The sequence below is a fragment of the Cyprinodon tularosa genome, unplaced genomic scaffold (assembly GCF_016077235.1).
Source record: "Cyprinodon tularosa strain WSP-4 unplaced genomic scaffold, ASM1607723v1 ctg560, whole genome shotgun sequence".
Classification (NCBI taxonomy): Eukaryota; Metazoa; Chordata; class Actinopteri; order Cyprinodontiformes; family Cyprinodontidae; genus Cyprinodon; species Cyprinodon tularosa.
This window is the reverse complement of record NW_024039297.1, coordinates 469445-484466: the sequence shown is the minus strand read 5'-3', so window position 1 is coordinate 484466 and position 15022 is coordinate 469445. Positions and strand designations below refer to the sequence as shown.

The following is a 15022-nucleotide window of genomic DNA, read 5'->3' as shown; positions in this document are numbered from 1 at the left end:
GTTTCAGTAGTTAACCACGATTTCCCCTTACACTTTGATCAGCCAGCAGATTCTATTTCTTGGCTTCTGGCCGTCTGTGATGTAATCCTCATGGGAAAAGAGAAAGAGTTTGAGTTGTTTCCTCCTCAGGCGCCATGAGGAGCAGGAATGATGTTCCTGTCGGAGCATCCTGTGAGATTAGATTTGCAGAAGTTGGAGACTTTGTGATACAGACCCAACTGGATCTCCTATATCCTCTATCAGCATGGGCATTGGTGCCCAATGTTTATAAAACCAATTTATAGAATTAATTAAAACTAACATCTTGCTTTATGGCCAAACACCTGATAGAATAGAAAGGAAAATAATTTCATTTAAAACAAACAAGGTGGAAAGGAATGATCACTTTACCACTTTTTGCAGAACGTAAATGAAAAAATGACTTTCTTCAATTTTATGAATTAGTGGAAAAATTCTCATAGGTCCTCAAGCTCTTCTTCTAGCTGCTAAGCCAATTTCTGCATGTTTCCTCGTGTATTAACAGATGAGCAATAAGTCTTTCAGCGTGAAAAGCCTCTTTGCCATCACCCTAATCTGTAACTCTTTCCAAAGTCTCTCAGATCAAAGTATGGACTCTAAAGCATCGCGGCACACATGTTGGTGAATTTGAAGATCAGTTTTAAACCTCAAAGCTTCCAGGAGTCTGAATAATTTGGGATTTAACTCTAGATACTTGTTTTCTGAAAGCAAATGGTCTGGGTGGGAATCTAGGCTGTAAATCACTGGTGCTGCTGGCAGTAGGGTTATATGTACCTTTACTGTTTTACAGCCAACGGGATTTATTCTTCAGATCTCACTTGTGAGAGATGTTGATGAGATCAGACCTGCAAACATTTCCATTTTAAAGACCGGTGCCAAAAATTCTCTGCAGCTGTCAAAGTTGTTACTCATCTTATGGAAATGATGTTTGCAGTCAGCTCACCTGACAGAGAGACCTTAAGGATCATGGCGCTTAGATAATGTATAAACTGCTGCAGAGCTTGCATCAGAATAGACTAAATAATATGACCACATCATAAAAACCTCCTTTAAAGCTCCGTTTCTGGTGAATTTTACTCCTTTAACACCTTTTTTCTCTGCAGGGCTGTTCAGGGCTCAGTTTCATCAGGACTAACAGACTCTGACTCTCATTGTTTGGTTGCACAATGAGCGCATTGGGCGGGGGTGTTGGGGGGGTGGGGGATTTGTGCAGACCTGCACTGTTTAGAACAACATGCGGATCAGAACATGTCGACAGGACTCCAGGTGTTGAGGATGGAGGAGGGATATGGGTCTCAATGTGTTAGTCAGTTAAAAACTGGTTCTGGGGTTCTGGAAAATGTCCCTGAAAGCCTGCAGGTAAAATTGCATCAGAATAAAGAGAATATGATACCTGACATTCATACTTTGCAGGTATGGGGGTGTGGGTGTGTGCTGGGTGGGTGGGGGTTGGATCCCTCCTCCTCCAGCAGGATATAAGCAGCTCAGCCCATCCTCTCCTGCATTCTCTTCTCCTCTCCAACCAGAGCTGCAGAACTTCTCCACCATGTCTTCAACGTACTCCATGCGCTCTGCCTCCTACTCTGGAGGGAGCCGCCTCGGCTCCATGAGGGCCCCCAGTGTGTACGGTGGTGCTGGGGGTACTGGGGTCCGGATCTCAAGCAGCACCGCTTCCAGAAGCTTTGCCTCTGGTGGCGGAGCAGGCTTTGGTGGCGGAGCAGGGTTTGGTGGCGGAGCAGGGTTTGCCTCTGGTGGTGGGGCTGCCTTTGCATCTGGTGGGGGCTTCGACCTGTCCGACGCCCATGACCTCTCTGAGAACAAGAAGGCCGCCATGCAGAACCTGAATGACCGTCTGGCTTCCTACCTGGAGAAGGTACGCAAGCTGGAGGCCGCCAACACTGATCTTGAGAAGAAGATAAGGGAATTCCTGGAGAAGAAGGCAACACCTGAGAGCCAAGACTACTCTAAATTCCTCACAATCATCAAAGACCTGCAGAACCAGGTAAGTTCGGGTTCTGTCCCTTTAGATCAGTACAGAGCAGAGAAACTAAATATGCTGTAATTGTTGAAAGACAAAACCTTAAACAAATGCTCCCTGCCGGGCCACACCCTGCTGCAGGATCCGTTTCCTGCAGGAGGCTGACCACACCCAACACAACAGGGCCACCTGAAAGTAGAGTTATGACCTGAACTCAACTCATTTGACTGTCATTTCCATGTTTTGAATGAAAACATTCAGGGAGAAAGGATTTCTTTTTAAACACGTTTCCTCTTTCTGTCCTTTTACTCGTCTCTTTAGATCATTGATGCTACCACCAATAATGGATCTCTGTACCTGGCCATCGATAACGCCAAGTTAGCTTCTGATGACTTCAGGGTCAAGTGAGTCCAAAAAAAAACCCAAAGCTCATGGAGGAAATAAAGTATTTACTCTAGATCTATGCACAGCTTTTTTCTCTCTTATAAGGATAAACTTGTTTGCAGTCTGTCAGCTAAAAGCTTGTTTTTTTTACTCTGCAGGTACGAGAACGAGCTAGCCATGCGCCAGAGCGTGGAGGGTGACATCGCCGGACTTAAGAAGCTCCTGGATGAACTGACCCTGGCCAGATCTGACCTGGAGATGCAGATTGAGTCTCTGAGAGAAGAACTCATCTATCTTAAAAAGAACCACGAGGAGGTGAGACTGAAGATGTGAACGAACACGTTTCAGTTCAGGTGGAAGTGGAAGAAAGCCTCAATCTAAAAAACATTGTTCCTGCAGGACCTGCTGGCCATGAGGTCCCAGGTGGGCGGTCAGGTCAACGTGGAGGTAGATGCCGCACCTCAGATAGATCTCGCCGCCAAAATGGCTGAAATCAGAGAACACTACGAGAGTGTCGCCAGCAAGAATCGCAAAGAGCTAGACAACTGGTTCCAGAGCAAGGTGAGCTCTCAGGAAACACCTAGAACACAGATGAGTCTCAGCAACATTTAAAATTCATGTTAGGCAATTGTTTGCTCAGGAAATAAGAAAGAAAACAACTCCATCATATTTTAAATGCATAGTATCTAATGATCTGATGTTAAGGGCAAACATACTTACTCTTCTGGCAGATAATCTTGGTAACCTGCTCATATCAAAGGAAAATACCCTAATTCTAAGATATTTGTACTTTTTCAGACCAGGTTTTGCAGTGCAGGTGAAATATCCGAACCAAATCAGGCTTAAACCTCTACTGGTTCTGGTACAACCACCTATATCAGCATTACTGTCTGAATCTGAACCTCTAAAGTCCAATAAATTGCCTTTTCAATGGAGGTCCAGAAGTACCAACATCCAACAGTAAAGAAGTGTTATCACTCAGAAGAATCAGAGATTTGATTAAATTCAAAGTTATCAAACATTTAATCAATGGAATAAAAGATAAAATAAGCAATGGTTAAGGATAGCAGGAAATAAATGTGTCACAGAATCATCATAAAACCATCAGACTGAGTATAAACCCCGCCCACAGGGTGGGGCACGGCTCACAGTGGAGTCATCTCTGCTTTTACTATTTATCATCATAATTAACTATTACTCTGTTTAATACATCATTTAAGATTATATGGAGTTAGAAACACTAAGTTATACATTTGATTTTAATAATGTTTTTAAAACTGGGTGCTTTGTACTTTTGGTACATTTATATAATTTGTCCCCATCTAGTGGCGGAAAATGGAACTGCATTTTAGTGTTTTGTTTTCTATAATTTGAAAAAATCTTTTTTTTTTTATTTATAAAAAATGTATCAAAAATTATGCATAAACATTTATATAATTAGATGCATTTGCCAAAGAATTATTTTATTATTATGAAAAGCAAAGTTTATTCTTCATTTTGGAGCAAGAAATATTCTGATGATTTTTTATCCTTTTTTTCAGTCTGAGGACCTGAACAAAGAGGTAGCCGTGAGCACAGAGATGCTCAAATCATCTCGCTCTGAAATCACAGAAATCAAACGAACACTACAGGGTCTGGAGATCGAACTGCAGTCTCAACTCAGCATGGTGGGTCTCTAAGAGCTCCTGAACTCTTCTCCTGCTTTAACGCTTTTACTGGATTCATTCATGCTTTCCTCTCACCCTGCAGAAAGCATCTCTGGAGGGAACTCTGGCAGAAACACAGAACAGGTATGCCAACATGCTAGCAGGCTACCAGGACCAGGTCTCAGCTCTGGAGGAGCAGCTGATGCAGCTGAGGTCCGACTTGGATCGCCAGAAACAGGAATATACCATGCTGCTGGACATTAAGACCAGGCTGGAGATGGAGATCGCAGAGTACAGGAGGCTGCTGGATGGAGAGGAATCAGGGTGAGCAAACCACCTCCCACTGAGACACTTCCATCACCAGATAACGGTTTAACAAAGTAACCCGTCAGATTTAGGAAGTGTAGGAAATCGTCCTCAAACTCAAGTTTAAGTCCAAGTTTTTGAAGTTGAACCTTCAGCCCAGATTAATCTAACTGGTGTCTCCTTCTTTCCAGCTCCTCCTCCTTCTCCACTACAACCACCACTCGGAGGGTGGTGATCGTCACCAAAGAGGTTAATGAGGATGGAGAAGTCACAACCGAAACGACGGAGTATTGATGAGATGTCAAACACCAATAAAACTCTGCTGATGAATATCTCTGCTTTCTGTGGTTTTGTTGTTATGATGAAGCCCAGAACCCATTGGTTGGGTTCAATCACAGTCCATCCGTATTGCAACATGAGCTACCCGAGGGTTACAGAAACCATGGAGGACCATAAACATTAAACCCTGCACTGTAAAACAAGCCCTGATCATCAGCCTCTCAGGCGTCTGTGCTGATCTGCTGTGGCTGGCTTTCACCTTTCAAACAGAACCAGTAAAACACAAAGATATTTCATGTAAGATGCAGCAGCAGTCATATAAATGGCCCTAATCAATCAAATGGCAGCAAAATCCCCTCCAACTTCCAGCCACTGGCCTTCTCCTGGGGACCTGGGCCTGCATTTGTTTTACTCTGACTCCACCCTTTCACTGAATTACAGAGTCTGACCAGCAGATGGCGCTTCTCTTTAGATCATAATGTTCACATATCAAGAGAGAAAGAATATTTTAGTACAAAGATTGAGGTTTAAAAAGGAATTTTTGGGAACCAGCCAAGGACCCATCAAGGAAAGCGGGGAAATATTGTCTCCTATTGTAGGAACACAATGAAACAAGAACCAGCAAACAATGAAGATAAAACGGCCATAAATAAAACATTAAGGGGAAAAATGCAATAAGTTGATGAACAGAAAGGTTCAGTTAATAGAAGCGATGCTGGTTTATCTGACCCAGGCTGCTGTTAAAGCTGCTGAGACACTAAAGGGAGACAGAAAATAACAAGAATCACTGAATCTATTGCAAAGGATAAATGAGGCAGGAAAAATAACACATTTTACACATTTAATTGAATTTTAAGGTCTTTAAAGGAATAATACACCCAAAACATGATTAGCCTTCATTTTCTACTCACCCCCATGCTGAACAACACTCTGGAGTACTTTTTTGATATCTCAAATGCATCTGGAGATCTGGGCGGCTTCTTGCTGTCTGCTGACATTCAAATAATGGAGGTCTATGGCGCCCGAGGCAGAAAGGTCCATAAAAGTCCACAAAAAACGTGTCAATATTCCTCCATACTGCTCGTCCAAAGTGTCCTGAGTGGGTAGCGTCCATAATTTACTCAAAACAAAGTCATTTAGAATGTTTTTAGAGCATAAACAGTAGTGTATAGGATTTCCTGAAAGCGCGCACCTGCGCGTTCATGACGCTACGGAAGCCGGCAGACCAAACCAGATGAAAGTGCGCATTCAGCGTCTGCTCTGCCAATAATGCAAGCGTAGAAGAAGAAATGTACTGTTTATCTGTGCAAAGAAAGAAACAACGAAAGAAAAATGTCTGAGGACTTCAGTGTTGAGGAAGAGCATGAGTTCTTTGCCGAGCTGAATGCGCACTTTCGTCTGGTTTGGTCTGCCGCGGTTTCCATAGCGTCGTGAACGCACTTTCAGGAAATCCTATACACTACTGTTTATGCTCTAAAAACATTCTAAATGACTTTGTTTCGAGTAAATTCTGGACGCTACCCACTCAGGACACTTGGAATACATTGGACGAGCAGTATGGAGGAATATTGAAACGTTTTTTGTGGACTTTTATGGACCTTTCTGTCTCAGGCGCCATAGACCTCCATTATTTGAATGTCAGCAGACAGCAAGAAGCCTCCCAGATCTCCAGATGCATTTGAGAAATCAAAAAAGTACTCCAGAGTGTTGTTCAGCATGGGGGTGAGTAGAAAATGAAGGCTAATCATGATTTGAGTGTACTATTCCTTTAAATATCTATTATCAAAGAAATATTGCATTACAAATATAAAACTAATATAATATGTCAGGTTTGGTGGAACTTAGCTGAGGACCCAAATGCAGAAATGAGTTTTGCTGATTTAATGAAGAAAACATGTATGGAAAGCAACCAGAAACCAGCAATGATGAACTGGCCAGGAGGAGTATATATGGGGGACAGAACAAAGAATGGGCTAATCAGCTGATATGGAGCAGGTATGGATAGATTCTGGGTAAGATTCTCAGTCATTCAGGTCTATTCATAGTAAATAATGAAATAAATAATAAATAGTAGATAAATTGTCATAGTCATTAAAAAAAAAAAGTTCAAAAACACTCCACTGGACTTTGTTCTGTTTCCCATTCCCATTTTGTTTCGCTCGCTTCCATCCAGGAAGCTTTTATAATTCAAAGTGTTAGCCGACAACTCAGCCGAATATTAAAATTACATCTAGTCATTCAGTGCACCTCAACAGGGCTACAGGTAGCTAAGCAGCCTGATTCTGCCCTCATGATGATCCAAGCTCCTTCCTTCCTCTATATTTCTAGAGTGGCTCATTATAGACAGCCAATCTGAGTCATAAAATGGCCTTTGACTGTGTTCCGCCCACCGCCAGGATAATGACTGAACAGTGGCTACTCTGCCCTGCCCTACCCTGCTGGTCACCAGTAGGAAAGAAAACCCAGCCTGTAGATATAAAACTGCATTAATATTTTTCCATAAAGGTGACTAACAACAAATCTAAGAATTTCTAGTTTGTCGTGACTTTGGTGACAACATAAGAAGCACTAATTGCGCTGAGTTTATTGTCTACAGAGAGCTGCTGTGAGCCCCTCCCTCCCCCAAAGCTGACAAGTGTACAGATTCAGCAGCAAACCAGTCAAAGAGGAAAAAACAAGTGTTCTACATCTGCAAGGCTTCAACATAACCCCCCTATAGTGGAATATATTTGTAATACTTTGTAACTAAAGTTTTTAGGGGTCTGTCTGAAACTGTTGCACTAGAATACATCCTCCCTGAATTTAATTCATGCACAGCTTAATCCACAGTATGTACCGCTTCTAATTGCCTTTAACCCTCTTAAAAGGTTCTCTGGGTCTACTGCTCGTGGATCCCATCCTCCGATGTCTCAGGTGGGTCTCTCATACCCCAGTCTGTTTTCAGCCTCACATCTCCCGTGCCTTCGTTAACGTGAGGCTGTGCATGGTCAAATTTTACGCCAACACTTCCTTCTCTTAGCAGGAATGTTGACAGTAAAACATGGCTGGGGCTTGAGAAATCATGTTTAGGGCTAACTGAACAACTTCTTTGGAAGGTTTGAGGCATTAAACAGCCTCCAGCAGTGAAAGCCGTTCCACACCAGGGGGAGAAGGCACTAAACCTGGACGTAGCTGAATCAACCCAAGAGTAAACCAAAGACCAGGTCACCTCTCTCAATGATTAGCAGCCTGTGGCTCTGACTCCCATCATGATGAAGTGCTTCCAAAGGCTGGTTAAAGATCATCGTCTCCAGTCTCCAGCATGTTGCCCGTTGCTATGCTGCTAAGTGTTGGAGGGAAACTCAAGCCTTCCAAATAGATTCACAGCAGTTTGCAGGTCTGGCACCATTAGGGACAGATTATCCAGGTAACGAAAATGTGTATTTTGATCATTTCATTTCGGTAAGTGTTGGCCTAGTGTTTAGAGCATCGCACCTGTGCTCTGAGAAGGTTGCAAGTCCCCAGTTTGAATCCCGCAGCCTCCACTCTGGGTTCCTGAGCAAAACCCTTTAATTCCTGATTGCTCCCAGAGTGCCGCACAATGGCAGCCCACTGCTCCCCAAAGGGATGGGCTAAACGCACAGAATGAATCGCCCCATTGTGTGGGAAAATAAAGGGATTTAATATATTTGTTACTTTTTTACAGTTGATTAAAGACTAAGCTAACAGGATTGATCGCATGGTACGCTAAGCTACATTAACAAAGGTTAACAATTATGTGTTTCTCATTTGTTCCTTACATTTTGAGTAACAAATTATGAATAAAAGTCATTAAATTCTAGATAACTCAAAGAAGACTAAAAATCCATGAACTAAAGATTATTGGTTCCTGATTAAGAAAATAATTTAATAAAACATTATTAGGCCAAATAATGTTTTATACATTTCATGGATTTTCATTCCGGTCGCTCTAAAATAGTTTAAAGCCAATTTGATCTCATCCCAAACCTTTTGTTTTCAAACACCAGATCCGTACTACGGTGATCTCAATGCATCATCTCATTGATTATTGTTTTCAAACACGTTTGCCTTCTTTGTACAAAACATTTAACCAAGTTTCACTAATTTAGGCAAGAGTTTTTAACTAAAATATGTTTGACTTGGAGCTGCATTATTTTTGTTAATGAACTCTTATATTTTGAAAATTGTGGTGAATTTATTCCATACAATATGCAGAACTATCTGTTTGGCCATGATTTAAACTCGATTCACACAACCAGTAGGGGCTCTAATGCAGGGCATGTGTTCCCCAACAATATATGACAGTCTGAATAAAGTCCAATAACATATTTACCAACCCTACTGCAGTGGGCAATACATTTATTATAGTTGTATGACACTGACTTGTACGGAAGAGGATTAGGGCCACTGAAAACAAAAAAGTTAACTGATCTTTAAATTTTATTTCAGTTTAACATGGGAAAAAAGTCAGAATTCTGACTTTTTTCTCAGAATTGTGACTTTTTTCTCAGAATTATGACTTTTTTCTCAGAATTATAACTTTTTTTATTGTCAGAATTCAGTCAGAATTCTGAGATTAAAGTCAGAATACTACGGTATACTGAAATAAAATTTAAAAAATCAGTTAACTTTTTTTTTTTTAGTGGCCCTAATCCTCTTCCATAGACTTGATGAGAAAAAGGGGGGAAAAAAATAACTCGCCCAATTTTTTGTTTCCACACTATGTGTAATTCCCCTCAGGCATGACGAGCACAAATGGATTTCTTGAACTGATTTAATGAAGCCTCCAAATCTTCATTAGCACCTTGAAAACTCGTTGGCTGCATGCCACAATGAGGGAATTATCCATGAATTAAAAAGGTGATAGTCCTTGATGCTGTCCTCGGTTTTTACTCAACAAACTTCAGCTTATAATGTTTGTGAGTAATGTGAAAAACCTCCGTTGATTTCCATGAAAGACGGGCGTTGGTGTTTTTTTCCATGGTAACCCAAGACGGACGTTGGTGAAATAACGTCTTCTCAAAACAGCGCAAGAACAAGCTTGTAGATATAATCATGAGAATAATCATAAATAAATCAAACCATGTGTCACTCAGTAAAACAATATAAAGATACAATCATATTTACAATAATTAATATGAAATGTAAATAACTATATATACATATATCAATATCAATGAAATATATCAATAAACTGTCTGCATCATCATGGATACATTTACACTATGGCCCTGATACTCCATCGTATTGTGACGTCTTTTAAAGCACTTTGGATTTTCTGGTATTTTAATCAAAATTACTTTATTTATCCCTCGCAGGAAATTGTTTTCTTTCAGTGCAACTGTTTACAGAAGAGAGAAAAATAAGATTATGCATATAAATGAGATATAAAAATTAAAATGAGGATAAGAATAAAATGAGAAAACGACCCCCATTCCAAAGGGGGGGACCCGTTCATCCGTTTCTATTTGCATGTTTTCTAAACTAAAACCAGGCTTTGTTGGGCTGCTGGATAAAACCTGGAACTAAACGCTATTTCTGACATTTTGAACTGAAAAATCTTCCTGGATGGAAGAGAAACGTCTTCAGACTTGGAAACAAAGTCCAGCAGATTGTTTTTTTTAACTTTTTTTTCTTCTTTTTTATATATTTTTTTATAGTGCTATAGTGCTTAATCTTCACTTTCAGCTCTCTGGGTCGTTCTCACTTCCTCTTTGTTTCCACCTCTAGAAGCCCTCTTCGTCCTTTATCACGTACGGCTTGTTACTGGGTAATAAAGGACGGCCTTTGGTGGGACGTTGGTGTCGACTCAGAAGTTGATGTAATCAGAGACACACTCTGTGAGCCTATCAATGTCATCTGGCTCCCAGCTGCCAGTCGGTCACCTCGAAGCGGCCCTGCAGGGTCTCATTGGCCTGATGGTCTCAGTGGCTGCAGCCGGCTCTTCACCACAGGCACATATCAGGGGTGTAGATCTGACCTTCCAACTGGGGGAAAGGAGAGGATCTGTATGCATCAATAACATCATCATGCAGCAGGTTCCCTCCTCTCTGGTAGGACAGTTCACATGCTGGGTGAATGTGAGGATAGTTGTTTCCATGGTGAGAGAGCACTGAACGCACTCAGGTATGGATAACATTTGGATTTCAGAAGTAGGGGGGACACAAGTATTTTTTAATATAACTCTTACATACAAATAAAACTTTGTTTTCTGTGTTTCTTTCCTTCAGTTTCTCTTGGACCTCTGATCTCCGTCTGCTGATAAAATATATGGAAGCATGACAGGAACAATCGGACAATTTGGGGTTCAACAATCCACGTAGATTAAAAACACATAGTTTTACTATTATTATGAGTTTGGAATAAATAAAATCACTTTCAGAGATTGCATTTTTTTACTTTTTTGATGACAATAATATATAACAAGAGTACATATTATTTATCAGCACTTCTAATAAAACAAATACATTTTACAAAGTCGGAGGGGGATCTCAAAGCTTTATTGAGACAGTGAAGGCGTTTTAGGAGGGATGTTACAGAGTTCTTTGAATGCAACTTACACTACGACTTGGGGGGGGGGGTCGTTGCTAGTACGAAACCCACTCCCGCAGATTGCCACTCTGGATCCTTGGGCAAAGACCCTTAACTCCACACTGCTCCCCGGGCGTCGCACAATGGCAGCCCACTGCTCCCCAATCTGATGGGTTTAAGGGAGAGGGTGAATTTCATTGCTCTGTAATTGTGACAGTGGAATGTCAATAAGACACTGGAGAAAAATAATAATATAGAACTCTCCTATGTCACTGTTTTTCAGACCTCCTGGTTGAGAATCTAATAATCAAACACACACTGCAAAAACAATCTAGAAATCAGTAAAAATTTCTTAAATTAAGTGTATTTACCCTTAATTTAAGTAAGTAAATCAGATAGTTTGCTTATGGAAAGAGTAATTTTACTCTTAAAATAAGATAATTAGATAATATGCACTTCAAATAAGACAATGCAGTTGTGTTTTCTTACTTTAAGTGTAAATTGTCTTGTTCCATTGGCAAAATGTTTCTTTTACCTTTTCAATTCAAGAACAAATGCACTTATTTGAAGAAAAAATTACTTATCTAGATTTAGATTTTTTGCAGTGCAAAAACACATGCCACATTAGACTAATTTAAAGATTTAAGTAAATTAATACACAAATCATTTTAGATTCTATGACCAAAGCGAGGAACAAATGCAAACAAATGCCCGACTTAAAGCAGACTCCTCCACTATCTGTTTGCAGACCAAGTTCTTCACAGACCCGATTCAGTGGCGCATAAAGTGAGCTTTTCAGGAGTGACAGTGGTGTTACGGCCCCTGGCCTTTTAAGACTGTGCAGGCTGGTTTTCTTATGCAGGTTCAGCTCTGACAGATCTTCCTTGTTGGCTGCCTGAAGACTGCAGAGGTGCAGTGACATGATTGGCCAGCAGAGGATTGTCAAGCCAATCAGGAAGTTGATTAGGCCCACCTGCACCTTATAAAATGCTCCTGGAAAGTTTTCAGCCAATCACACAAGGAAAGATGGAGGCGTAACATTGTTTTTTGGAAAGTAAAAGTTGAAGGGGACCAAAACTGACTTCTGAAAAAATGCAGGTGACATGTCCCCTGTGTCCCCCCCTAGAGTTATGTCCATGCACTCAGGTGTTGAGTCTGTAGCCGGGCTAAGGCTGAGGGGACGGAGTCACTCGCCGATGTCGGGTTGGTAGAGGGGGGGCATAAACAGCCACTGTGGTTCCGTCTGGGCAGACAGTATGGTCGTAGTCAAACAGCATAAAGTTCAATGTTCAGGTCGCAGAGACGCTCTTGGATGGTGATGTGGGTGGGGTTGCACCATCGGTTGTTGACTAGAACTGGGAGTCCCCCACCTTTGCTCCTGCCGCTTATGGTGGGGTCTCTGCTGCTTGTCAACAAGTGACACAAACCACAACTTTTGTCAAGGCTCCAGTCTGTGTGTTTGTTTTTGTGTTGTTCTCCCTTCCACCAGCAGGAGGCGCCTGGTTCCGGTCCGCCTCCTCACACACCTGCTGACGGTTACCTCGTTAACGGAGTGCTCTTAAGCTGCTGACTGCCACTACCTCGACGCCAGAGTGTTTGCCAGTTTTTGGAAGTCATCCTGCAAACTGGACCTTTTTGGACCTCCACTCCCAGGAGGGATCAACTGAGCCTTAAACTGAGCCGGGGATTCAAACAGGAGGTTTGGATCCAGTCTCCTTGAGAGGATGTCTGAGCAAGGGAATCATCTTCACCACGACCCGTTCAAGTACAGCAGGAAATCTGAGTAGCAATCAGCATCTCGGTTCTCCTACACCGTCCTAGTTCTGGGTAAACCCTGTCCGCCCTCCACCGAATCAGACAAACCCTGGAAAACAACTCACAGATTGGAGTCAAAGATCCTTCACTTCTCTGGAAACGTGAGTCAACAACCAGATCCTCTTCTTCAAATCAACAAATGAAATTTCCCACTGAGCCTGAACTAATAGTCTGTCTTCCCCTCACCTTCCAGTTACGGCAGAGCAGAGTTCAGAGCAACACTGCACCGTGCTTAATCTCTTCAATAAAACCTGTTAAACTTTTCATCTGTGTCTCTCTGGTTTCACTGCATGTGGGTCCGAGCTTTAGATAAAATCATGACAACTTTATTGTTATCTCAGAGGTTCGTTTGTTTTAAATCATTTGTTCAACCAGTTGCTGCATATTGTAGCCACTGGGTCCATGTCGCTTCCTCAGCCTTCTCTTCATTAGAACATATGAGCCTGAAAGCTAGCCCGTCGTTACTGTCCACAAGACATCTGACAATTTATAATTCTGTTTTTCAGCCATTTTTAAAGTCGTACAAAAGCTGAGAGTTATTGCTGTTTTCGTGGGTTTGGGTCTCGCAGAGTGCAGATGCATCTGAAGAGACCTGAAACAGTAGCTGATGCAAATGACTGGAGAAGCCATGATAAGGCGTCTGGAGACGGTCCAAAGGTTTGGGTTCTGAAGGAGCAGCAGACCAACAGGCTGCATGGGGATGTGTGGCTCATGGACCCACATCTGCAGAGCTAATATGAACCAATCAGGCAACAAACAAACTCCATCGCTTTGCTCAGTTATGATTACATTTCCCCTTCAGCCATAAAAGTGCCTCATTCAGCAAGGCTGCAGTGATGGATTATTGAATTGCAGCCCTAAGGATGTCTCTGCAGGTTTCATTACACCTCCTCCCCATTCTACCCCTGCAGGTAGCATCCCATTCACCTGTCCCCCTAAAGGACTGTCAAAGCTCTGACAGGTGTGCTGACTGCAAAGGAAAATGAAGGAGTTAAGTGAATCCTAAAATATCCAGGAGGATGACAGCTTGGTGTGGAGGCATGTCAAAACTGGCAGAGTCAGGAATGAAAAGCATCAGGGAGGGTTTTAGGGGTCAGAGTCAGGAAGCTGATCTGCATCTGTGGTCCTGATTGAGGCGTCAACGTCTCCAGTAGTGAAAGATGAGTCTTTCATAACTGGGTGTAGACTTTCATGAAGGGGGGGATGGAAACAGCTGCAGGTAGAGACATTTCTAATCCCCTAACATCAACATGAACCATCAGGCTTTCTGTGAAAGTCAACCTCATGTTCAAGGATAAAAACAATAAGAAGAACTAATCCACTTTTTAAAGAAAATGAAAGAACTGGAAGAACTGGGTCTGACTGACCTTCTGCTCACTTTCAACCGTTTCCTGGATTCTCTCTGTTTTACCAAGAAAGACCGTTTCTAGTTGACTTTTATTTTATCGCTCCGTCTGATTCCAGACAATTAAAAAATGCAAAAGCAAGTAAAATAAATCCTGATTAATTGGATCAGGATACATCAAACCAGGAATATTCCCACCTGCTTCAAGAAGGATAAAGAGGCTGAGGATGATAAAAACTTCTGTTTTTCTCCACAGTCCCACAAAGTCTGATTATGGTGGTCAGAAAATGTCATATTGCTAAACTCGCTTTGTCACAAATTATTAGGTTTCATTAGGATGAGGGGAAAAAATGCTCCCTGTGAACAGGAAGAAATCTTAAGCTCAATTTGGCGCCTCAAACGTAACCAGACTCCAAGAAACCAGCTGTGCTTTGAACTTCTGCTTCATGGAGATGTGGCTGTGACCAAGATGTGCCATCATCAGTGTGTGTGTGAATTGGTGAATGTAGCGTAAAGCACTTTGGTCAAGCGCTATATAAGTACAGGACATTTACCATTTACTATTCACTATGATGTTCAGTCTGTTGTGACTCTTAGAAGTTCTGCAGCGATTACAGTTACAGCAGCTCATCAGGTGGACCGAACCACAAAACCCAGCCTTAATGAGCCTCAGATCTGGTTCAGGGCTCCTCGTTTCATGGAGAAGATCTGATATAGCAA

General features: G+C 41.9%; 1 protein-coding gene across 1 annotated transcript; it reads left to right on the top strand.

Moving 5' to 3' along the window:
* The first annotated feature begins 1511 nt into the window (after positions 1–1511).
* LOC119796860 (keratin, type I cytoskeletal 13-like) lies at positions 1512–4664 on the top strand. The gene is made up of 7 exons (XM_038305613.1): positions 1512–2020; positions 2318–2400; positions 2539–2695; positions 2780–2941; positions 3922–4047; positions 4130–4350; positions 4524–4664. The coding sequence occupies exons 1-7, from the start codon at positions 1565–1567 to the stop codon at positions 4624–4626; spliced, it is 1308 nt and encodes a 435-aa protein (XP_038161541.1). The 5' UTR covers positions 1512–1564; the 3' UTR covers positions 4627–4664.
* The last annotated feature ends 10358 nt before the right edge of the window (positions 4665–15022 follow it).